Here is a 23640-nt window from a genome sequence, read left to right on the forward strand (position 1 = left end):
TGAGCCACCTTCCCAGCCCCTTCAAAGAAATTTTTAATTAAAAAAAAAAAAATTGATTGAGCCCGGTGCTGGTTGCTCACATCTGTAATCCTAGCTAGTCAGGAAGCTGAGATCTGAGGATCATGGTTCAAAGCCAGCCCGGGCAGGAAAGTCCATGCGACTCTTGTCTCTAATAAACCACCAGAAAATGGCAAGTGGTGCTGTGACTCAAGTGGTAGAGAACTAGCCTTGAGCTGAAGAGCTGAGGGACAGTGCCCAGGTCCAGAGTTCAAGACCTACAACCCACTCCCCCCCCCCAAAAAAAAGATTGATTGTGATTAACTGTACCAGTATCAGGGCCTGAATTTAGGGGCTTCATGCTCTTTATTCAGGTTTTTTTCAAGTTGGTACTCTACAACTTGAGCCATGCTTCCAATTTGGCGTTTTGCTTACTAACTGGAGATGGAGAATTATGGACTTCTCTGTGTTGGTTTCAAACCTCAACCCCCTAGGTCTCAGCCCCTTGTAATTAGGATTATAGGCATAAGCCACAGCCACCTGGCTATCTCATTTTTGTTCATTTCTATATTTGTAAATACACCTGTTTTGAAAAAATACATGACAGCAATAAAATACTACAATATTTCTTAAATACCCACAGCAGAATGAGAAAACTAAGATTAAAATCTCTGCTCAGGTAGCATGAAAATTAAAAAAGAAAAGATTTCCTACCTCATTAGGGTAGACCAAGGCCCCAGATACTGTATTTACTGTGTCATATTCTGCAACTTGCTAATTGGCTTCTAGGGGATCAGACTAGCGGTTAAGCCTAATAACATAAGGAAAGTTATGTAGACGTATATGAAAGTAAGACAAAAGGATGAGAAATGATCTGCATTTTTTTTTAAGAATACTATGTGGTTTCACTAGTTTAATGAATTATAAAAATGCGTGAATGCACCTCTTCAAGGTGTTACAAAAATGACTAGTTATTTCTGATTTGTGTTAAGCCAACAAACAAGTACACTTTGGTTTTGCTTCTCACATGAGGCCTAATATTTCCATTAGTGGTAGACAGTTTTGTCATCACAGTGGGTAGCACAGATCACCAAACTGGGCCAGATTACCTTATGGGTGTCAATGAGTGACTGTAGGGCCTCTGTGTCATCAGGCAGTGCTCCCCGAAAACGAAGTGTTTGCTCTGCTTCAGAAAGCCACTCCAACAGCATGTGGACTGTGTCTCGAAACTCTTCTGCCTAAAATAACCAACCATAAAGGATTGAATTTTTCTCTCTGTTCAGCCAACATTTTAGTGTATCATAAGTACCTGATGCCCCCCCCGCCCTCCCGTCAAAGCTCCATAAAGGAGCTTTTACTTTTAGACCTCTGAAATCAGCTGGATTTATTTCTTTAAAACAAATGACTGTTCAAAAGTCTTGTAGAACATTCAGAACATCAATTTTCAACTTTATGTTCATTTCAAGATTACTTAGAACTGGTCTTGTTAATGAAATAAAATTTATCTGTTCAGAATCCCTGGCTTCGGTTGATTCAACAAACATGTCTTACCTGTTTTAAGGCCTGCTCAAGTCGGCTTTGCTTGGAAACAGAGAGTTTGCACACAGTGTCCCAGCGAGTACTCAGTTCCTGGAGCTGTCCTTTTACCCATGTGGTGTCATCTCGACTGTTCTCAATTAGTTCTCTGCCTGACCGCTTTAAGACCTGAACAGTACCTGTTCGCTTTCCGAGTTCCTTTTGGAAAACCTAGAAAAGGAGATAGGAGAATAAGTTTGTCTAATAAAATGTTGAGTCCAAGGAGGAAAGTGATAATTTCCTTGGTAGAGTCTAATCATGGATCTTATACACAGAGGAAGGCGGAATGAGATGTATGAAAGAACCTGGATAAGGTACTTATCTTGACAGCTTCTACATCTATGAGAATATTTATCCTCATATATACATACATATGTATATAAATATACATAACTTCCAGAATTATAGGAGATAAATAAGAACATATACCTAGTATAAAGATCACGAATTTGATACAATGTAAAATTAAATTCCTTGTGCTGAAACAGGATGTTATGCAGCTCAGTATGGAAGGTACAGTGTGTACAGTGTGCACAGTGTTAGACTTATGGGTTCAAAATGGTTAAAAAAATCTCTCATTTCCATTTTAGGCCTCAGTAGAACATATAAGGGTATCCATCTCAATTTAAATTCAATTGGTGACTCAACCAGAGACAAACAGGAAGAGGGAGAACTTCAAAGTAAGGTACATACATTGCCAAGTCTGAATCAAACCAATTTTGGTAAATTCTTTGTGACTGAGGCAGAATCCCAGCAACAGTTGGTTTAAATGCAGAAAATGAAGGGGTACCTCTGAACAAAGATATAGCTGTCAGGCTTTTTTTCTCTTCTAGATGTTAGAACAGGACAAAGGGCACATGCAGAAGACCTTAGGGTTTTGCTTTCCATGAAAGTCCTCACCTTATGGGCATCCATGAGGTTCATGACGAGGTCCAGGTCCCCATGCACAGGCTGGTCCTCGGCCAGCTGTGGCTCTACCTTGTACAACCAGTCAACCAAGGCCTGCAAAGCATCCATGAACTGGCCTGAAAACAGCAGGGCTTCCTCCAACTTGTGTTGCCTAAGAAAAGCATGTAAATGTCATTGTTTTTACTGATTCTTTTTATGCGTACAATTCTAACAGCTGGAAAGGAATACTGCTTGAATTCTATCCAAAGAGTGGCTTCCACATTAGAATAGTTAGAAATGTAATTAAAAAAAAAAAAAGACTGAAAGAGATGCCCAAACATGTTGAATCAAACCTTCTCTAGAATGGTTTAGATGTAAATAAAGGGGACATGTATGGATATTTTTCTGACAATTTATAGCCCAATGACACAGGACATACTTTAACAACCCAATGTCTATGTTAATTGCTTTACAGTTGGTTTAGCAGAGGATGACAGTTTCAGGGAGTCTGTGAGTCAGGAGCTCAACTGTTCTATACCAGTTATGTGTCCTTAGGTCATCTCTTTACCTCTGTGAATCCCAATCTCTTCTTCAAAAGATTTGGGAGAAGCAAGAATATAGAGATGTTATAATATGTAGCACAGCATAGAGAATGTAGTGCGTGAAAGTATAATTTTAGAACTGAACTGCATAGGCTCAGACCCAAGCTCTGCCACTTAGAAGCTGAATAATGTTGGGAGAATTAAGAAATCTCTTTATGATGGCTTTTTCGTCTGCAAAATGGGAATAATAGTACCTATCTCACTGGTTTTTATGAGGATCACTGATTAGCAGGCACTGTTGCACACATATTTAGTGTAACTGCTAAGTAAAATTCAGAGATTATATGGTTAAATACATGCAGAGGCTTTGCACTGAGCAGAATATAGGTAAAAACATTTTATAATAAGGTACTGATATTATAAATTGGCAATTTAAAAATATTTAACAAGAATCACTAATCTACTAGTACTAACTTGATTTTATAGGCCTTTCCCTTGCTATTCAGTAAGGCTCAGGTTTTAACTAAGAATTTTTCATACATTTTATTCTAATCACTTCATAACTACTTTAAATTTAAAATCTGTACTATCCATTAGGGTTATTACCATTTTAATTTAGTAGCAGTTAGTCATCAAGACCCTTTTAAAGGATACTCATGCTTACCGTTCCACAGACTTGCCACAAACAGTATCCCATTTGTCTCTGACTTCACCCAGTAAGTTGTCCAGTTTCTGAGCATCATCAGCAAGTAATGTCTTCTCTTTCAGTGCTCTGCCAGTTCTAATTGTGGTATCATACACAGGCTGTTTGCCACCAAGAGTTTTCTGAAACTCCTAGATTTCCAAAAAGAAAAGAAGAAAAATGTTCAAGACCAGATGATGACATGAGGTCCAGGGGTCAACTGCCAACACCAAGGGAAAAAAAGATTCTTGATAATAGCTTATGTTTAAGAAAAAGTTACAGAGCTGGGCGCTGGTGGCTCATGCCTGTAATCCTATCTACTCAGGAGGCTGAGATCTGAGGATCGAAGTTCAAAACCAGCCCAGGCAGGAAAAGTCTGTGAGACTCCTATCTCGAATAAACCACCAGAAAACCAGAAATGGCGCTGTGGCTCAAGTGGTAGAGCACTCGCCTTGAGCTGGAGAGCTCAGGGACAGTGACCAGGCCCAGAGTTCAAGCCCTACAACCGACAAAAAAAAAAAAGACAAAAAATTACAGGTTTTGGTCTATGCCATGTATGGAAGTGAATGTAAACTTCTAAAAGCTTAAATCTTTAGTTAGTTACTACCCAAGCCATTTTGTTTAAATTGTTATTTAAAAGAGCAGATATAATGGTAAGGCAGTGTCTAGATGTAAAATGGAATCCTGGGGCTAGGGGTAGAGCACTTACCTAGTATGTATAAGACTCTGGATCTGACTCCCAGAACCATAACCAAGGAAACAAAAGAAGGAACACTGGCTTCATCATCTTTTTTTTTTTTCTTTTGTGTTAGTCTTAGGGCTTGAAGTAAGGGCCTGGTGCTATCTTTATCTTTGAGCTTTTTTTTTTTGCTCAAGGCTAGTGCTCTATCACTTGAGCCACACCTTTACTTCTGTTTTTTCAGTTTAACTGGAGACTCAAGGACCTTCCTTTGCATGCTGGCTTTGAATTATGATACTCAGATCTCAGTCTCCTAAGTAGGTAGGATTTTAGCTGTGAGCACTGGTGCTTGGCCACTCTAAAATTTTAATATTACTCAATTGTCTTTTATTATGAACTAGCTCTGATTTCTAAGAGTGAATTGATTGATTTACCTTATGTTTAGAAAGCTGAAGTTTGATTTTGTCTGGGTCATTGGATATCTCCAGTTCTGAATCCAGATGACTCTCTGCATCTTCTAGCCAGTCAATGAGTTTTTTCCAAGCTTCATGGAACTAAAATTAATTTTTTTTTAAAGTTACAACAGGAGTAAATATGCGAACTATACAACTTGCATCTATTCTAGAGATCCAAGTTGTGCAGCCCAAAGGTGTTTAATAAATCACTATCTTTCTTTTAAAACTTACTTGCTTTGCCCGCTTCCTGGCATCATCTAGTGATCGACCCCTTTCAATAGATCGCTGAACAACCTTCTCCCACCGAGACTGGACACTAACTAACAAGTTCTTGATTAAAACAACATCCTGTTTTTGGCTAAGGAACTTTAATTGATTCCCAGTTTGATCCAGTTCAATGATCTGGTCTCGATGAGCATTTACTTCATTGGCAAAAACCTGAGGAAACAACATTGTTCTTTTAAGCTTAAAATAAGGTAAATGAGTACCCTTTTCCATGAATCCCTCCAAAAGGAAGGTAATATCCCAAGTCACAGTTACCTTGTGCTCCTCTATCTGGGAAAGGACAGTGTTCAGAATCAGGCTGGGAGGAGAAACGATGTTTAAGCTCTGCTCTGCTAGAGTGAGCCAGTTGATAAATTCTTGTAAGGAATTCTGGAATTCTGTTGCCAAGTTGAGGGCTTCCTCCAGCTTTGACTGAGTTTTAAATAAAACACAAAGAAATTATAGCTTCAATTATAGTTTCAATGACAAAGGCATGAATTTAACATAGAATGAGATTACCTCCAAATATGCTTTGTTTATAAAAAAGGAGACATTTAATGGTAGTGTCTGAAACAATTGGACAGGAACACAGAAAAGGAAAGAGCAAACTGGGAACTGGTAGCTCATGCCTACAACCCTAGCTATTCAGGAAGTTAAGATCTGAGGTTCTCAATTCAAAACCAGCCTGAAAAGAAAAGTTAATCTTCAATTAACTGCCCAAAATCCAGAAGTGGAGCTGTGGCTCAAGTGCTAGGAGTGCCCTGGACCTAAGTTCAAGTCCTAGTACTAGCACAGAAGGAAGGAAAGAAAGAAAGGGGGCAAATATTTTGGTCCTTTATTACTTTCATCTGCTATGACAGAGAAGGTAACTCAGTTTTTTTTGTTTTTCACAGTAGTGGGACTTGAACTCTGGGTCTGGGCACTGTCCTTGAGCTAGCTCTTCAGCTCAAGGCTTAGTGCTCTACCACTTGAGCCACAGCACCATATCCAGTTTTCTGGTGGTTAAGTGGAGATAAATCTCGTGGACTTTCCTGCCTGGGCTGGCTTTTTTTTTTTTGTCGGTTGTGCGACTTGAACTCTGGGCTTGGGCGCTATCCCTGCACTCTTCAGCTCAAGGCAAGTGCTCTACCACTTGAGCCACAGTGCTACTTCCGGTTTTCTAGTGGTTAACTAGAGATAAGAGTCTCGGACTTTTCTGCCCAGGCTGGCTTTGAACCTTGATCCTCAGATCCTAGCCTCCTCAGTAGCTAGGATTACAGGTGTGAGCCACCAGTGCCTGGCTTTGGCTGGCTTTTGAACTGCGATCCTCAGATCTCAGCCTCATGAGTAGCTAGGATTACAGGCATGAGCCTCTGTTATCCGACTGGTAACTCCATTTTTAAGAAATATTGGGAAGAGATAATATGATTTACTTCTCTCTTACTTAGTAAATCTTTGCATGCCACATGTGTAGTAGAATCTAAGTTTCTTATAGAGAACTGATAGTAGCACTCCTTACATGCCCTATCTCTATCCTAAGTCATAACCTCCAGCAAACTGATGATTAATATGGAATATGAAGTCCATCACTAAACCATAATAGGCAGTAATCTATGTCTTAGCTAGTAGATGGAGAAAAACAAAGTTTGCTCAAATCAAGCAAACTTCTAAAAGAGTGTTTTGTGGTGATACCTTCCTTTCTTCCATTTTACTGCTGACTACATGCCACTTCTGTTCCAAGAGTGCTATACTCTGTTCTGTTTTTGAGCCAGACCCAGAATCATCACGGCTTAGGAGCATGAGCCTGCCCTTGTCAAGCAGCTGATTGTAAGTCTCTTCTTTGGCTTTCAGTTGGGAATAGAGCTCCTGAAAGACAAAATAGGAAAAGACATCAACAATACTCATTCCCTGGAAGACACTTGCCCAGATTCATTAGCACCATTTGGCAAAAATCAAACCTTTTTTTATTCTGTTCAATGAATAAGCTGTTAGGGAATAAAAACCCATTATTATTCTTAATATTAAGATAATTTTATAATCAAGTAAATAGAAGAACTTAGAACTTTCTTCCATAGTAATTATTTCCTGAAGGATTTGCCTAGAAATTATGTTGTCTTTTGTTCTCACTATGCTTTCTTGGAAAACTGTCAAGAATTTCTTTAATTTCCATAGACCTCCACTGAGTAGTTGTCTTAAATAAAAACATTTGTACTATGTATTTGTTTGGGTAATGCTCCCACTTTCTAGGCAATACTCTTGTGCCTACCAAATGGAGCAACTCAAAACTTATCAGCTTACCAAGTAATTCTGAGATATTCTTTTACTACTGACACTCATGGCAGGGTATTAAAGCCTACAGATGAACAGCAATACCCAAGGTTGTACTACAATGTAGGTAAAGTAAACTACTTTGCAGACCCCAAGATACACACATCACCAGGAACCTAGAGAGGCTATTGAATGTGAGATACTTATACTCTCAACTTGAAGAAATCACTGTTACCATATGTGAATCAAGCTGTTCCCTAGCAGTTTCAGGAAGTCCCCCAGTGGGCTTAGATGCTGAAAGCTGGCTCTCCATTCTAGTCAGTTCCAAGAGGAAATCTTCAATTTCACTGTGAAAACCTTGGGCCTAAGAAAAAGATATATTAACAATGTCAATAGTCAATTCTCAGCTTCAAAAGTAAACTTTCTAATGATTCTATGAGAAATTTACTATGAGGGAGCAATTTGGAGCTGCTTCAAAAAGGCAGACTGTTGTGTTAGGGGTTTAGCAGAATCCTTCAAACCTCAGAACATGTAGATGTCATATATAATCTGATGACTAGACTAAAGCCCTATTGAGCAGTGGGACTTAACTTGATGCAGGAAAAATGTCAATCTCTAAACATGATTGATTAAAGAGAAGATCTACTGCTGGTTGCTGGTGGTTCATGCCTGTAATCCTAGCTACTCAGAAGGCTGAGATCTGAGGATCGCAGTTCAAAGCCAGCCTTGGCAGGAAAGTCCGTGAGACTCTCATCTCTAATAAACCACTAGAAAACTGGAAGTGGCATTGTGGCTCAAATGGTAGAGCGCTCCCCTTGAGCTGAAGAGCGCAGGGACAGCACCCAAGCCCAGAGTTCAAGCCCCATGATCAACAAAAAAGAAAATAAAAAAAAGATCTACTAATTTATAACAGTAAATAAAAGAGATTTAGCTACAAACTAATAAAAAAAATAACCATCCAATCAAAACTGCAATTTTTATACCAAGTTCACAGAGGGTTCTATCCCAAATGGCTTTCCTCTCTCTGACTTGGGCCTTCTCTGAGTGGTGTCATTTGCACAGCTCTTCCTAACTTGGGGGACCCACATACCTGTTGCAGTGTCAATTGAAGCTGCTGTTCCCTCTCCTCTGTTTTCTGCAGCACTGACTCCCAACACTGGTTCATGGTTTCCAAACGGCTTCTTAAGCTGCTGGCATCATCTCCAGCACTTGATTCAAGAAGTTCATTGCCAGCTTTGTTAACTGTTTCCACTGTGGCTTGATGAGCTAAAACATCATTTTTTAGGACCTAAAAGAATGTTTAATGATATCAATGATCTCTATGACATAAAATATCATCAAGTCTGGTTCCTCAATTTTCATATGCCATCAAAAAACTTCCGTGGCAATATGTTCTGGTCTCTAACCAACAGAATTAGAAATGAGGCAGGTGCCGGTGGTTCACTCCTGTAATCCTAGCTACTCAGGAGGCTGACATCTGAGGATCATGGTTTGAAGGCAGCCCAAGCAGAAAAGTTCCTGTAAGACTCTTATCTCCAATAAACTATTCAAAAAAGCTGAAGGCGGTACTGTGGCTCAAGTGGAAGAGTGCTAGCCTTGAGCACAAAGAGGCTCACGGACAGAGCCCAGCCCATGAGTTCAAGGACTAGCAAAACAAAACAAAACAATAACAACAACAATAAAAAAGAATTGGAAATGAGAAATGAAAATACTTACATGATGCTTTGCAAGCTCAACTTCAATGACTTTTGGGTCTCCGTTTATTGGTCTCTGAGCATCCAGCAACTCTTCAGTGTGAGTCAGCCAACTCATTAATTCCTCTAAAGCATGCTGGAACTGGCCAAGGGCCAAGAGAGCACCTTCTAGCTTATGCTGCTCAGAACAAGACAGAAAGGGAGCAATTGTTAGGAAATTAGAAATGGGCATATTACAGTTCTCTTATATGCTAGACTTTTTGCCTTACCTGTCTGTGGGCAATTTTTTCACCCAGATTCTCCCAGAGGTGTTTGAGTTCTGTCAGTGGTTCTCGTATAATGTCCCTGTCTGTTTCATCAGTAGCTTTCTTTAACATTAGTTCACCTTGGTGATTAAGCTTCTCCATCTCAATTTGCTGTTGGTAAACTTCAACTTTGAACTCCTACCAAATATAGATTTAATGTTAACATCAAAACAAATCTTCAGTAACTAAAGAAGCAACTCTTTTTTAAAAACCATTCCTGGATACAAACCTTCATCTCATTTAACTGATCTTTGACAGTGTTGAGGTCAGTGCCAACTAGGGGCATGGTACAGAGTTTGATCACAGTGTTATCTAGCCAGTCAAACATAGCCTGAAACAAAAATAAAAATACATAGAAACAAAAGTTAAAAATAAAAAACATATGTAAGTGAGAAAGAATCAGGATTAACATTGCTAAAGTTGGCTTTTACAATAATCTGAGTTTGAAAGCTCTAGCAACTGGTGACTTGCTAGTGGTAAGGCTAGCTTCACTGTGTCATGTAGTATAGGTGTGATGAACATGCAATCATGATAAAAATGACAAGGGGAGTAGAAACTCAGACATATGTCAGTACTAGTCTCACTAGAAGTGGAAATTTTGGTTAAGTAGGTGGAAACAGCACTGGTTTAGGTTTGAGAATGTTGGAGTGGTATCAATGTGATCCACTATTGCACCAAAATTGGAAAATGATCAAGAAAAAATACAACCCATATTTTTTGGTGGTCAACACCAGCCTCTTACCTGCAGAGTGTCCTGATATTGTACAGCAGCTTGCATGGCATCCTCGAGTTTATCTAGTCTCTCTTTCCATGTTTTGTTTAAGTTCTCCCAAGCATTATTCATCTAGGAGAAAAATATTCAATCAGATTGTTCTATTAATACCATTCTCCAGTCAGGGCTCACTTGTGTTTCATCTGAACTTTTATCTATTCTCCATACCTCATCAATGCTCTTCTTCACTTCCGGCTTCTCAGTTTCTCCACAGGCAAAAATCAAATCTGCTCCAAGGATCCGAATGAACTCTAATTCTTCATGTAAACCATCTGTCTCTTCCTTAATAGTCTACATGTAAAAGAACAGATCATGAGCCAAAGCAGAAAGTAGAATGGAACTTCCCAAACCTTTTAAATGCAACTTATACTCATTGAGGGCAAACATTAAATGGAACCATCAAACTCATAAAAGATTTTGAATACTCTTATATTTTATTTGGACAGTGAAGCCATCTATTCCAAGTAGTTGTTGATGTGTATCATACATGTATATGTTCCCATAAAGAGCATACAGTAATGAAAAAGATGTCAGGAGGGCCAGGTCCTGGTGGCTCACACCTGCAATCCTAACTACTCAGCAGACTGAGATTTGAGGATCAAATTTCAAAGCCAGACTGGGCAGGAAAGTCTGAGATTCTTCAACTAACCACCAGAAAAGTTGAGCAAAAGCAGACTGTATATGAAAAGTGGAATGCCTGACAATAATTTACCAATGGCTCATCTTTGCCTGTCTTCAAGTTTACAATGTGCAGACATAGATTTATTACAGAGAAGTATTTAACAAGGATTAAATAACACAGTACAAGTCATAAATATTAATGTTGACAGACCAGCATTACCCAACCCACACCAATGCTGGGCTATCTGGGCTAAGTAATCTTAAAAAAAGTAAATTCTATGTCAGATCACACAATGTGGTTCATGAACTGACTCTAAGAAAAATTAAGAATGGGGGCAGTTTCTGAAAAATATTTGAAATTAAATAAGAAAGATAATAGCATGATAGGCGTGGCTTGTGCTAAATGAACAACATGAAATGAGTAAAGCTAATAAAAACTAAGATTCCTCAAAAAGACTAGAAAAAGGCATGTCTTAAGTAACAACTGTTATCTCTGGATGATAAACCCCAAACTGTTTTTCTATATTAAAGACACCTTAACAGGTATTTTTATTTCCAAGTGAAAAAATGTGCTAACTTAAAAAACACGAAACCAATCTTTTAGCTTAGTCTGCTGAAAGCTAACACGATATGCTTAGGGACTGTGAGGCTAGCTCAGTGATAGAGTGCTTGCCTAGCACGCATGAGGCCCAGGGTTAAATTTTCAGTATTGTAAAAATAACTCCCCCAAACAGTGGAGTTCTTGTCTAGCATGCATGAGGCCCAGGGTTAAATTCTCAGTATTGTAAAAATAACTCCCCCAAACAGTGGAGTTCTTGCTTGCATGCACAAAAGAAATTGGGTTCAATCCTTAGTCCTGTAATAACTTCCTACCCCCAAAACAAAAGTTAGATCAACTGTTTGGCTAGAGGACACATGTAGGTTTTTAATTTTTAATTTTTTCTTTCTTACCTCAGCAGCTTCAACCTGCTGCTTGATGATGGATGGGTCAATGCCTGGGCTTTCCAAGTCATGGACAATATCCTGGGTATCTTTGATGGTGGTTAGAAGAGCTGCCATGTCATACCAGAACTTCTCTGCTAATTCAAGGACGTCAAGGAATTTAATTTCTCGCTCTTCAGCTCGAGCTCTGATGTCCTCCCAGAAGAATACCATTTGATCCAGTTTGTCCTGGATTTCTGAGGAGGTAAACAGATGTGAATGGGACTTCTCTATTTATCTGAAATCAGTTTCATCAAAAATTCCATCTAATTTGACATTCTCAATGAAACTATTTTTTAAAATAGCTCTAAAATTTGTAACTGATTTTTTTGCTGCCTTAGCTTTATTTCTATTAGTTCTATGTTAGCACTTTTTGCTTATGTGAATCTTCCACATAAGGGGATCACAGATGTAATCTTTTAAACTTCTAACATAAAGGTACTGGTAAGATAAAAAATTTTAGCTTGCAAAAGAGCTGAGATGAGAACTCTTCTTCCCTGTATTCTGTGTTGAACTCTGTCCCTACATTTCCCAAAGAAAGTGTTATAAGAGGTAGTTATGTTCTATCCACCATTGATACTGTAACTTACTCACATTAGGGGTTAAAAGGAGCATTTGTTTCCAAGCCTGGGAATCTAGCTACCAATTGTAATCTTGTTTCAATGGGAAAATGTGTTCTGAATTCTAAATGATTTCCAAATGACTTTCAAGAATACTCATTTGCCAATATGTGGGAACTGTTACATTCAACAAAATACATCTAATACTATAGATAATAACCATAGCCTGGAATTAATATAACTGACTTTATTTGAAGATAATTAGATTATGGTTACAGCTGTGGTTCAGCAAGTGCCTGTCTAGCAAGTTTGAGGCCTTGAGTTCAACCCCAACAACACTGACAAAAAAAAAAAAAAATAAATAGCTCCAGCAAACACCTTTGGCAGCCAGATCCTTGTCCGCTCCCAGAGATCGCCCAATGAGCTCTTCTCCACGGCGCTTTAGGGCCTCAAAGGATGGCTGCAGTTTTTCTAGTTCCATGGTGGCACTCTTATTGTCACTGATGCATTCTCTAATCTTGTCTACTTCAGCAGGGATCAGGGGTGGCATACGCAGGCGAGAGGAAAGGTTCTCCAGGGTCTCCAACATGGGCTCGATTTTATCATGAAACTAAATAAAGTTGGAACATTAGCCAGTACAGTAATACTTTATCACGTGCTTTAGAGAAACATTAGGGTGTAAGAATAAGGTATAAAGCCACTACTTTTTAGGATAGATAGTGCAGTGCTTAGCCTAGCCCAATAGCTTTTAAGTGTTGCGTTTGGCTAAAACACAATTTGGAACTTACTATAGAACGCTGGGCAATTTGGAAAAAAAAAAGGTAGTTTTTTAAGAGTCCAAAGATAGTAAGTAGTATGCAAAACATCAATTTGAATCACTAATGTTGTCACAATGGTTCTTCTATTCCAATTAATATGACAAGAAAGGAACAAGACTATGAAACTGGTGAGAGTCAGTATGTCAACATCTCAGATGATAGTTGCATGCAACAGACTGGACCAACAAGTTAGATGCCCACCACAAACTGTGTAAATAGATGGGGAACTTAATATGCCACATGACTTGGGAGTTTGAAAGGCTGGGCAGGGAAGGTGATTCAGTGGTGGAGTGCTTGCCTCACATGCATGATGAGGCCCTGGGATCGATCCCTCAACACCACATAAACAGAAAAAGCTGGAAGTGGTGCTGTGGCTCAAGAGGTGGAGTGCTAGCCTTGAGGTGAAGAGCTCAGGGACAACACCCAGACCCAGAGTTCAAGCCCCATGATTGACCCAAAAAAAAAAAAAAAAGTATAATGGCATGCAGTTGAACAACCCACTGTAAGGAACAGTGGGAGTGAAATGCTGGCATGACAAAAAGTAATTAAGGTCAAATCTAACCTTATTCTAAAAGAAAAATTACCTTTCCAATTTTCTGGCACATTGAGTAACCTGAGTATAATTATAAAATTCTCATTTATAATCTGATGTAGATAAGTTTGCTTCCTTATAACACTATTGGCTAATGTCAGTAATAAGGCTTATCAATTTTCATTGTCAAACAGGAAAAAAAAAAATCTTAAAACAAAATCACTTCCCACCACTCCCTCACTTCTAGATTCCACCCCTAATGAAACTATCATATAAACTCCACTAATCAAATTTATTCTAGGGAAATTTCCATAGAGGGAATGCCCTCAATTTTCATTCTTTATAAATATATCCTAATAGCAATGGGGCTGGGTACCTTACCTCTGTAATCTGCAATGGTGGGCGCGGTCAACACAACAATGAAATGTGACGATGTGGGGAGGACAGGAGCAGGCAGCAACAACACAAAGTAACACATTCCACAATGTGAGTGAGAGATGGGAAGGGAGGGAGGTGAAGGGAAAAACTTGAGTAAGTACAAATATTAACCAAGAATACTGACTAAACAAAGGACTATAATACCCAGAGACATGACAAAAAGTACCACTAACAATTATTTATTAGTTGAAAAATATGTAGTTACATGCTTCAATCTCCACGACTGGTGGTTTATGCTTCTGGTCTTTGGCTTACTTCTCCCTACTGAAGCATCTTTCTCTAAACTGGTTGCTTTTTAAGCAAGAAAAACTGTGTAGTCATTCTAAATCTTAAAAATAACAGGCCCAAGCTGAACACCAGTGGCACATACCTGTAATCCTATCTACTCAGGAGGCTGAGACCTGAGCAATGTGGTTGAAAGCCAGCCCAAGTAGGAAAGTCTGTGAGACTCTTACTTCCACTTAACCATAGCCAGAAGTGAAGCTGTGGCAAGTGGTAGAGTGTCAGCTTTGAGCAAAAAAGCCCATGGTTAGCACCCTGGCCCTGAGTTCAAGCCCAAAAACAAAACCACATCAATCAAATGAAAGTAATAGATTTAAAAGAAATTTGATTATTGTTGAGATAATCACTGCTTTTGGATCTACAAATCTCCATCTACTAATTGAGAGACAAATTACACATAGTAGCCAAGATACATTTTATTCTCCATAAAATTCTCCACAGTCTATCACTATGCTTCCTCCACTATCAATAATGTACTATTATAGTCTTGACACTCCTCTGTACAGACCCACACCAGACACACAGACCTGTTGTTTAGACTAGGGTAATTTGAAAGTTGTAAGAATGTAAGACAAACATATACCTGAGCAGATTGGGAAACAGCCTCATCCAGAGCCAGGGCCCGCTGGCGCACCTCTTCTTTTATTTGGGCATACATATTTTCTGCTTTCTGGTATTTTTCTTCTACCATTTTCCCTTCTTCAGGGTTTAATTCCTTTAGTTGTGGGCCAATCTTTAGTAGCTTATCAATATGAGGTTTGTGCTCAGCAATGGATTCCCTTAATTGCTACAGAAAGAAATATGGATTAATGAGTGAGGTCGAGGGTATAGCTTAGCGGAAGAGCACAAAGTTAGTATGCTTAAGGCCCAGGTTTAGATTTATAGCACCACACACACACAAAAAATCAAACAAACAAAAAGTATTTTCTGTACAAGTTCACTTTGATCAGAGCTAATATTAACTTTGAAAGAAAAAAACCTAAATTGTTAAAAAGAAAAAAACAAAACAGCAAGTCCTAGCATTTTATTACTTATGTGAAAACAAAAAAACTCCTAAGTTTTGGGACTAACTAATTCTCTTAATTTTCAAAAGCCACTTTTAGATGTCCCATCACCCTCAAAATCTTCTTGGACATACCTTCTCTTTCTCTCTCTCTCTCTCTCTCTCTCTCTCTCTCTTCTCTACCATCCATGTCATACCAGTCAACCCCATCTCTTCTGTACATACAAATACTTCTATGAACTATATTTTAATTTACATGGTTTAATACTGTTCCACCACCCAGATTGAGACATCAAACAGGATGTTTTGACTAGAAACCCTTTTGGCAATCCAACCACTCTTCACTTTTGTGCAACTTCCAGGACATATCCCTTACTTAAAGGAAAACAGGACTAGTTATAAGCACAATCAACATTAAAAAAAAAAACAAATCACTGTCAGTGATTATTAGTATTAGTGAAAATATCTATGCATTTCCTTTTCATCAAATTACATTCAGCAAACATTTTCTGATAATTTCTTCACAACTTGTACTTCAGGTGCTTCACCAACTGGAAAGGTCCAACCACACCAACCACACCTAACTCTAACACTCAAAAATGTATAAAATTTCCTAGATTCTTTTTTAGTATTTTTTTAATAGTACTAGGAGTTAAGTTCATGGCCTGTGTACACTAGTAGGCATATGCTCTACAACTGAGCAACACTCCCAGTCCTAGTTAATTCTTCCTTTATTTTTGTAATACACTTGTGTAATTACATTCATTAATTCATATTAAATAATGAAGGAAACAATTTAATTTGTACTTTTGTAAAAAGAAAAAATAATTTTATAGCATAAAACTTAGTAGTATATTAATGTGTTCTTTTTGAATAAATTCCAGGTTATTTTCATTCTACAACAAAATTAAAGTTGGTATGCTCCTTACCCTCATTTCTTCTTGCTGTTGTCTGAGTTGTTCATGATCAATAGCTGGAGGAGGTAACTGTGCTATTAGTGCTCGAGTTTCCTCAATCCAAGGGCTGAGCTCTTCAAAAGTTTCCCAAAACTGGTTTACCAAGACCTGTGCTCGCTCCAATCGGGCATAACGCTCTGAATTGAGCAGGCTAATGTCTTCATATTGCTGTATTAGACATTCTGTCTTTTCCTATGAGTCCAAGTAAAAATATAATGAACACTTCTTTTAAGAAAAAAACAGCATATATATTAAAAATTAGATATCTATATGAACAAACACTAAATTTCTAGCAAATATGGGCTAATCTAGTAAGTATAGAAGTGATTTTTTCTTCTTTAAATTCAAAATTTAGTATTTTTCCTATATTTATATAAAAACTATAAAGTACAGTAATAAAATAGCACAAGCACCAAAAATTAACTTATTAGCAGTGATACATAACAATAAGCATTACTATAACATTACTATAACAGATCATTGCTATAATAAAGTTATAGCATCTCAAAAGCTATGATAGAGTACTAATGAAAAATAAGTCTCCCACAACTAGCATTTATTATTTAAGTGTTTAAGGTGAGTAGTGAATTTATTAAAATTCCTTAACCATCTGCTTTATTTTCTTGAATCAGGTCTTGCTATGTTCCATAGGCCTGGACCTGTGGTGATCCTCCTGCCTCAGCCTTCTGAGTGCTGGGATTATAGGTGTATATGATTTTTCTTGGCATTAACTGTATTGTTAATAATAAACAAACAAAACTAGTATAAAAATTATCTTGCCCAATCTTTTAGAAAGCAGGTAATATCTTTATGGTAGAAGAAATTAATACCTGCATGTGATTCTGAAAAGTTTATTATAAATAATTTTTTAAAAAAATCTGTCAAAGCTCACTCTTCTAGACCAAAGAAGCAATTCCTGTCATAATGATGATGGGCTTACAATATATTTCATATTACATAGCATTGCTGTTTAGGCATTTGTGAATACAAGGCCATGATCTAAAGTCTCTAGGACATAGTTAAGATTTTTAATAAACATCAGCAATAAGAAAGGTCAAGAACCAGGCACTGGTGGCTCACACCTGTAATCCTAGCTACTTAGGAGGCTGAGATCTGAGGATCGTGGTACAAAGCCAGCCCGGGCAGGAAAGTCCGTGAGACTCTTATCTCCAATTAACCATAAGAAAACCAGAAATGGCATTGTGGCTCAAGTGGTAGAGCGCTTGCATTGAGCTGAAGAGCTCAGAGACAGCAACAGGCCCAGAGTTCAGGCCCCACGACCAAAAAAAAAAAAAAAAAAAAAAGTCTAAGGAAAAACACTTGAAAACATTATTTTGTAACTGTGCTCAATTTACCATGTTTAAGTGAGTAATAACTGTAATTCACCTGTAATACAGCTTTCTGCTCTTCTCCACAAGTGCCAAAGATTTCACCACGGTGACTGAAGAGTTCATCCATTGAATCTTTATGACGAATGATATCAATAGAGAAAGCCTTTGAAAAGTAAACAATAGTTAAGTCAAGAAGTAATTTACAGGGTGTTGGTGGCTCATGCCTATAATCCTAGTTACTCAGGAGGCTGAGATCTGAAGTTCACAGTTTGAAGTCAGCCTAGGCAGAAAAGTCCTTAAGCCTCATCTCTAACCAACCAGCAAAAAGCTGGAATGGAGCTCAAGGAGTAGAGTGCTAACCTTGAGCAAAAAAGCTCAGGGATAGCACCCAGGCCCTGAGTTCAAGCCCCAGGAGACAGACAGACAGACAGACAGACAAACAGATGGACGGACGGACAGACAGACAGACAGACAGACAGACAGACACACACACACACTCACAAAAAAAGAGGGGGGAGGGGAGGGAAGTAAAAGTATCCTGAGTCTGCGTTAGTGAAAGGTAAAGCACAAATTTTAATACTTTGCTTATCCAACAACTTTAATGATTATCCTTTAACTTACAGAAACATGTTTCCCTCTGAAAATCATTCAGGAACCTGTTATTCTTTCCTGGATCCCTGGACCAAATTACATTTTTCACAAAGCCAAAAAAACCCCCAAAACTAAATACATCATCCTTCACAAGAAAAAAAACAAAAGCAAACAACAAAATCCCAAACTTTTCTTTACCATACTCACCAACCAAATAGAAAAGCTATCTTCAAGACACTGTAAGCTATTGATAAATCTACTACTTCAGGACACTTTAGGGGGTGCTCTGGTGTTTCATCCTTACCTTTTGTACCTGAAGCTGAGCTGTGGTCTGGTCCTGTTCAAGGCGAATTGGCCCTAAGGCCATCAGCTTTCGTTTTGTTTCTGCAACCCAAGCTAGTTCTGCATCAGCAGCTTGCTCATACTAAAAAACATAATGAGAAAAAATTAACAAGTTACATACAGCCAAGGTCTCCTTCCTAGAACTGCAATTTATCTAACACAGTAAGGCCTGGATTGTCAGTAATAGTTTATATTTCATAAAATTAAAGCAGAAGAATTTCCTAAGAATCACAAGTCAAGATACAAATTAGAGCTGATCATATTTCCACTCTTTTAAAAGCAGTTCTAGGGGCTGGGAAGGTGGCTCAGTAGTAGAGTGCTTGCCTTGCATGCATGAGGCCCTGGGTTCGATTCCTCAGCACCACATAAGCAAAAAGAAAAAAGCTGGAAGTGACGCTGTGGCTCAAGTGGTAGAGTGCTAGCCTTGAGCTGAAGAGCTGAGGGACAGCACCCAGGCCGAGTTCAGGCCCCACGACCTGACTGCCCCCCCCAAAAAAATAAAAGAATAAATTAAAAAAAAAAAGCAGTTCTAGAATCTAGCAGGTAGGTCTACAGCTAGAAACAACAGAAACTGACATCTTTAAAAAAAATATGCCTTTTATCAGATGTTTTTGTAAAATTGCATTTTCTGCCAACATTTTTCCTACCTCAACACCGAGCAGTTTTGTTTTGTTTTGCCAGTTCTGGGGCCTGGGCAAGTAATAGTTTTAGATGTTTAAACATGAACTTAAAATTGCAGCGGACAAATAAGTAAAGTTAACTTTAAGTATTCACTTGTAGCTGAAGAAGTGTAAGACCCCAAAAAAACACCAGATCTTTAAATGGTTATGCAATAATAAAACCCCAAAATATGATCTTTATGAATACTGGTCATGAAGCTCCCTCAATCTTTTATCTTGTTGTCAACCTATGCTAATATAGTTTTAGTACTCCTTATCAGAAACAGAAGTGTTTGCAATGTTAGTTTTTTGGATTTTGAAATACTTATAGACATATCTTTATTGGTTTAGCATTGTTAACCTTGAGTATTTGAAATGTTCCAACATTCTGAACTTTTTTTTTGGTCAGTCATGGGGCTTGATCCCTGGGCCTGAGTGCTGTCCCTCAGCTCTTCAGCTCAAGACTAGCATGCCACCACTTGAGCCATAGCACCACTTCTGGTTTTTCTGGTGGTTTATTGGAGATAAAAGTTTCATGGCTTTTCCAGCCCAGGCTGGCTTTGAACCGGAATTCTCAGATCTCACAGCCTCTGAGTAGCTAGGATTACAGGCATGAGCCTGGGCACTGTCCCTGAACTTCTATTGCTCAAAGCTAGCACTCTACTAGAGCCACAATGCCACTTTTGGCATTTTCTGTTTATGTGGTACTGAGGAATTGAACCCAGGGCTTCATGCATGCTAGGCAAGCACTCTACCACTAAGCGATAATCCCAGCCCCCTAAGTTTTAGATGAAGAGAAAATTAAGTTTCTCCCTACGCACAATAAGTTGTATATTGAAATATCAGGCCAAGCTTAGAGATAACCCTAAAGATACATTGGGGATACATGGGGGGTGAGGGATGGTCTTGGGAGTCAGAAAAAACTTTTGCATAATTCATAAAGCATTTGCTGCTGGGTACTAGTGGCTCATGCCTGAAATTCTAGCTACTAAAGAGGCTGAGATTTAAGGATCCTAGTTCAAAGCCAGCCCAAGCAGAAAAGTCCCCATGAGACTTCTATATCCAATTAACCACTCAGGAAGTGGAGCTGTGGCTCAAAGTGGTAGAGTGCTAGCCTAGCCTTGAGCAAAAGAGCTCAGGGACAGCACCCATGGTCCTGAGTTCAAGCCTCACAACCAACAACAACAAAAAGCATTTGCTTATCATTATGAATCCAAGGAGTCATGCTATTATGCTTGTAATTCAGCACTCAGGAGGTTGAGGGAACAGGATTTTGAGTTTGAAGCCAGCCTGGGCTATGTAGGGAAACTGTCTTTAAAAAAAAAAAAAAAAGAGGAAGAGGGGATATTCAGCTACAGACTAAAGCAGATAACTTTCCTCCAGAAGCAGGAAGGAAAAAAGATCAAGGGAAATATGATACCTATGTTTACCGAGAGAAGTTTCTATTTTGGATGCCTGGTATTTTGGTTTGCATATTTGATAGTAATTATAGTTCTTATTTCCATCCCCTCTTTCATTTAATGTTAAGATAGTTAATTATTTCAAACTAAGATTATGATGCACTGAACTTTTTAGGTTCTATCACCACTGGTCAAATCCTTAAGGAAAGACCTCACATTGATTCTGAGTTTTTGTCTATTCAAAGTGCCTAAGTATTTTGGGTCAAATCTGAATCCATTCTCACAAACTTCTACCCAATTGTTTTCCATCACTGAAATGTTTGTTGCATCATTATTAATGCTGATTTCATTACTGCTCTTCCTGAGCCTGTATGTATGCAGGTCATAGTAACTGAACCTCACAGATCTATCTTCACTGTCCAAAATATTAGGGCTGAGGTATTATAAACATTACCTGTTGTGATCTCTGAATAGCAGCATCAATTTCATCCACTCTTTGTCCAACAGTGTCACTGACCAGTTTATACTGCTCGTTGGCATCAGACACAAGTTTATCCAGCCCTTCTCTGGCTCTCCATGGCACCAGTTCTAGGAGAGCATGGCTCACCTCATTTACTGTGTCCAATACTAGCCTGTGCTCCATGACCTCCTTCTTCAATTCCTAAGGAGGGAAAAAGTTTTCAGGCCATATCTTGCTAAATAAAGAACATTAGCAGCTGTACTGGGTAGAAACTGCTCTCTCTTCTACACATCCCAGCAGGGTACCGACCTCCTTCCTTCAGTTTTTTTTTTTTTTCCTTTTTTCAGATTTTTCAATTATTTTGAAGCCTAACTTTCAGGATTAGCTCTTGCTTACTTATAACTTTCTGGAATACCTGAGACAGACTGTGGGTAAAACAATGAGCCTTTCTTCTTTTCCTTTATCTTAACAGAATTGAAAAGCAATGTTTTAATCATGGGCATTTAAACTAATTCCTATACAATATTTCTATGCATCTAGACCTGCACTAGGATCCTGCAGGAGAATCGAATATGAAGACTGCAAAGCAGTCTTTAGAGAATGAATCATGAAGATTAATTGTAAAATGCTACACAGCAAGCAAACTTCCTAGGGATATAAGATTTAACTTTCCTCTTTAGGCAACAAGTGTAATAGACACACACACACACACACACTTATCTTAATGTCAGATTTTGTTGTTTGTTATTATACAAGACAAGAAGTAGGCAGAAGTTTTTGGTTTAGATTTAAGATAAAGGTGATAAAATTCGGGCAAAAATAAAACCTATTTTTTTTTCTTTTTACAGTGTGAAATGACAGCTCACCTTCTGTCTTTGCTGAAACTGGGGTATCTGCTCCCCTGTGGGAGATTGTCCTCCACTGGCTGCCAGCTCCTCCTCCACCTCCCTCAGCCACCCAGTCAGTTCCTCATATGTAGACTGGAACTTGGTGGCCAGCTGCCGTGCTTGCTCTAAAGTTCTGAGGGCCTTGGAGCTGGCAACTGTGATGTCTGTGTAGCGGGTCTTTATACCATCTAGTTTCTCTTGGATAAGTAACACCTCTTCACCTATAGAGAAAAGTATATAATTATTAATATTTAAGAGATCTGAGAATGAAGGTGTTCCTCCAATGAATGCCCTATGTTCAAATAGAGCTTAAATTTCATTTCTCCCTGTGATTATGAATTTACCTATTATCTCCTACTAAGGGTTACATGAGATATAAATCTTCAACTTGATAAAAGAAACCACTTTTGAGTTTAAGGTCTAAGTTGGGCTGCAGGTGTTTCTAAATAGTCCCAGCACTTTGCAGTTACTGCTAGCATTTGACCTACTGATAGGCAGGAGGAATCATTTATCTTTAATTATATATGAGAGAAATAAGTACAATAGTTTTTGAAAGATTTTGCCTACAAGCACATGGAAATAAAATCAGTGAACACTGACCTTTTATATATGAAAGAGAAGTGGTTAGTGCTGGCTAGAGCAAGACGCTTATTTCCCTGGATATATAACTGTCTTTGAAACAAAAAAGATTCTAAGAGACCCACTTTTCAAAGTACCTGTAGTTTGTTTTAGAAGAGCCTGACCGTTTTTAATAGCTTGATCTACATTCTTCTTTCTATTAACAATCTCTTCATTTAGAGCCTAAAAGGAAAGAATATTTTAGTTCCACAACAAAGAAAAGAAAAAAAATCTGTAAAGAACTAATTTAAACAGATAAGTGCCAATTTAAAATCATATATTTGATTTCTTTAGCATCTCCTTGATTATCTATTATTCAAAATAAAACAGGATGTTTTTAGGCATACTTTCATTCTAAGAATAGATTTGAGATTAAATTAGGTTTATTAATCTATCAGTACCAAGCCTGAACCTAAAAAAGGTAGAAGTGAAATTCACCAATAATGTCTACATCTAAAAGAGTAACACCTAGTGCAAGTGGCTCATGCCTGTAATCCTAGCTATTTGGAGGCTGAGTTCTGAGGATTGTGGTTCAAAGCCAGCCTACTCAAGAAAGTCAGTGGGACTCATCTCCAATTAACCACCAGAACACCGGAAGTGGTGCTGTGGCTCAAGTGGTAGAGCGCTAGCCTTGAGCTGAAGAGCAGAGGGACAGTGCCAAACCCAGAGTTCAAGCCCCATGACTGACAAAAAAAAAGAATAAGACAAAAAATTCAACATAAGTCAATAAAAACACACTGACAAGATTCTGGCAAAAAATTCTCTATATTTGAAGTTTATAAAGCAAAGTAAAACTGTGTTACTTTAAAAAATTACTTTGCCTATTTTTACTACCCTCAAAGAGATTTCATAAAAATACATTGCAAGCTGGGCACTGGTGATTCAACTCAGTAATCCTAGCTACTCAGGAGACTGAGATCTGAGGATTATAGTTCAAAACCAGAGTGGACAGAGAAGTTCAACAGACTCATCTCCAATTAACCAGAAAAATAGCTTGGATGGAGATGTGGTTCATGTGCATAAAGCACCAGCCATGAGCAAAAAATCCAAGTGAATGTATG

At 38.3% G+C, this 23640-nt stretch overlaps 1 protein-coding gene across 19 annotated transcripts in view; it reads right to left on the minus strand.

Annotated features, from left to right (window-relative positions):
* Positions 1-23640, minus strand: part of LOC138837863 (microtubule-actin cross-linking factor 1-like) — a 254302-nt gene that overhangs the window by 32123 nt on the left and 198539 nt on the right. For all 19 annotated transcript variants that reach the window (XM_070036897.1, XM_070036896.1, XM_070036895.1 and 16 more), the window contains 24 exons: positions 22678-22762; positions 21941-22182; positions 21069-21275; positions 18518-18637; positions 17678-17785; positions 16265-16483; positions 14916-15119; positions 12641-12872; positions 11673-11899; positions 10269-10391; positions 10071-10172; positions 9558-9659; positions 9293-9466; positions 9046-9201; positions 8420-8617; positions 7565-7693; positions 6754-6927; positions 5359-5514; positions 5050-5256; positions 4798-4917; positions 3667-3836; positions 2473-2632; positions 1549-1743; positions 1107-1235 (listed from right to left, as the gene is read on the minus strand). In XM_070036897.1, coding sequence (XP_069892998.1) covers positions 1107-1235; positions 1549-1743; positions 2473-2632; positions 3667-3836; positions 4798-4917; positions 5050-5256; positions 5359-5514; positions 6754-6927; positions 7565-7693; positions 8420-8617; positions 9046-9201; positions 9293-9466; positions 9558-9659; positions 10071-10172; positions 10269-10391; positions 11673-11899; positions 12641-12872; positions 14916-15119; positions 16265-16483; positions 17678-17785; positions 18518-18637; positions 21069-21275; positions 21941-22182; positions 22678-22762 — 3939 coding nt within the window. The remainder of the gene's footprint in view (positions 1-1106; positions 1236-1548; positions 1744-2472; positions 2633-3666; positions 3837-4797; positions 4918-5049; positions 5257-5358; positions 5515-6753; positions 6928-7564; positions 7694-8419; positions 8618-9045; positions 9202-9292; positions 9467-9557; positions 9660-10070; positions 10173-10268; positions 10392-11672; positions 11900-12640; positions 12873-14915; positions 15120-16264; positions 16484-17677; positions 17786-18517; positions 18638-21068; positions 21276-21940; positions 22183-22677; positions 22763-23640) is intronic.

The sequence above is a fragment of the Dipodomys merriami genome, unplaced genomic scaffold (genome assembly GCF_024711535.1).
Source record: "Dipodomys merriami isolate MVZ:Mamm:240054 unplaced genomic scaffold, mDipMer1.0.p SCAF_277, whole genome shotgun sequence".
Taxonomy (NCBI): Eukaryota; Metazoa; Chordata; class Mammalia; order Rodentia; family Heteromyidae; genus Dipodomys; species Dipodomys merriami.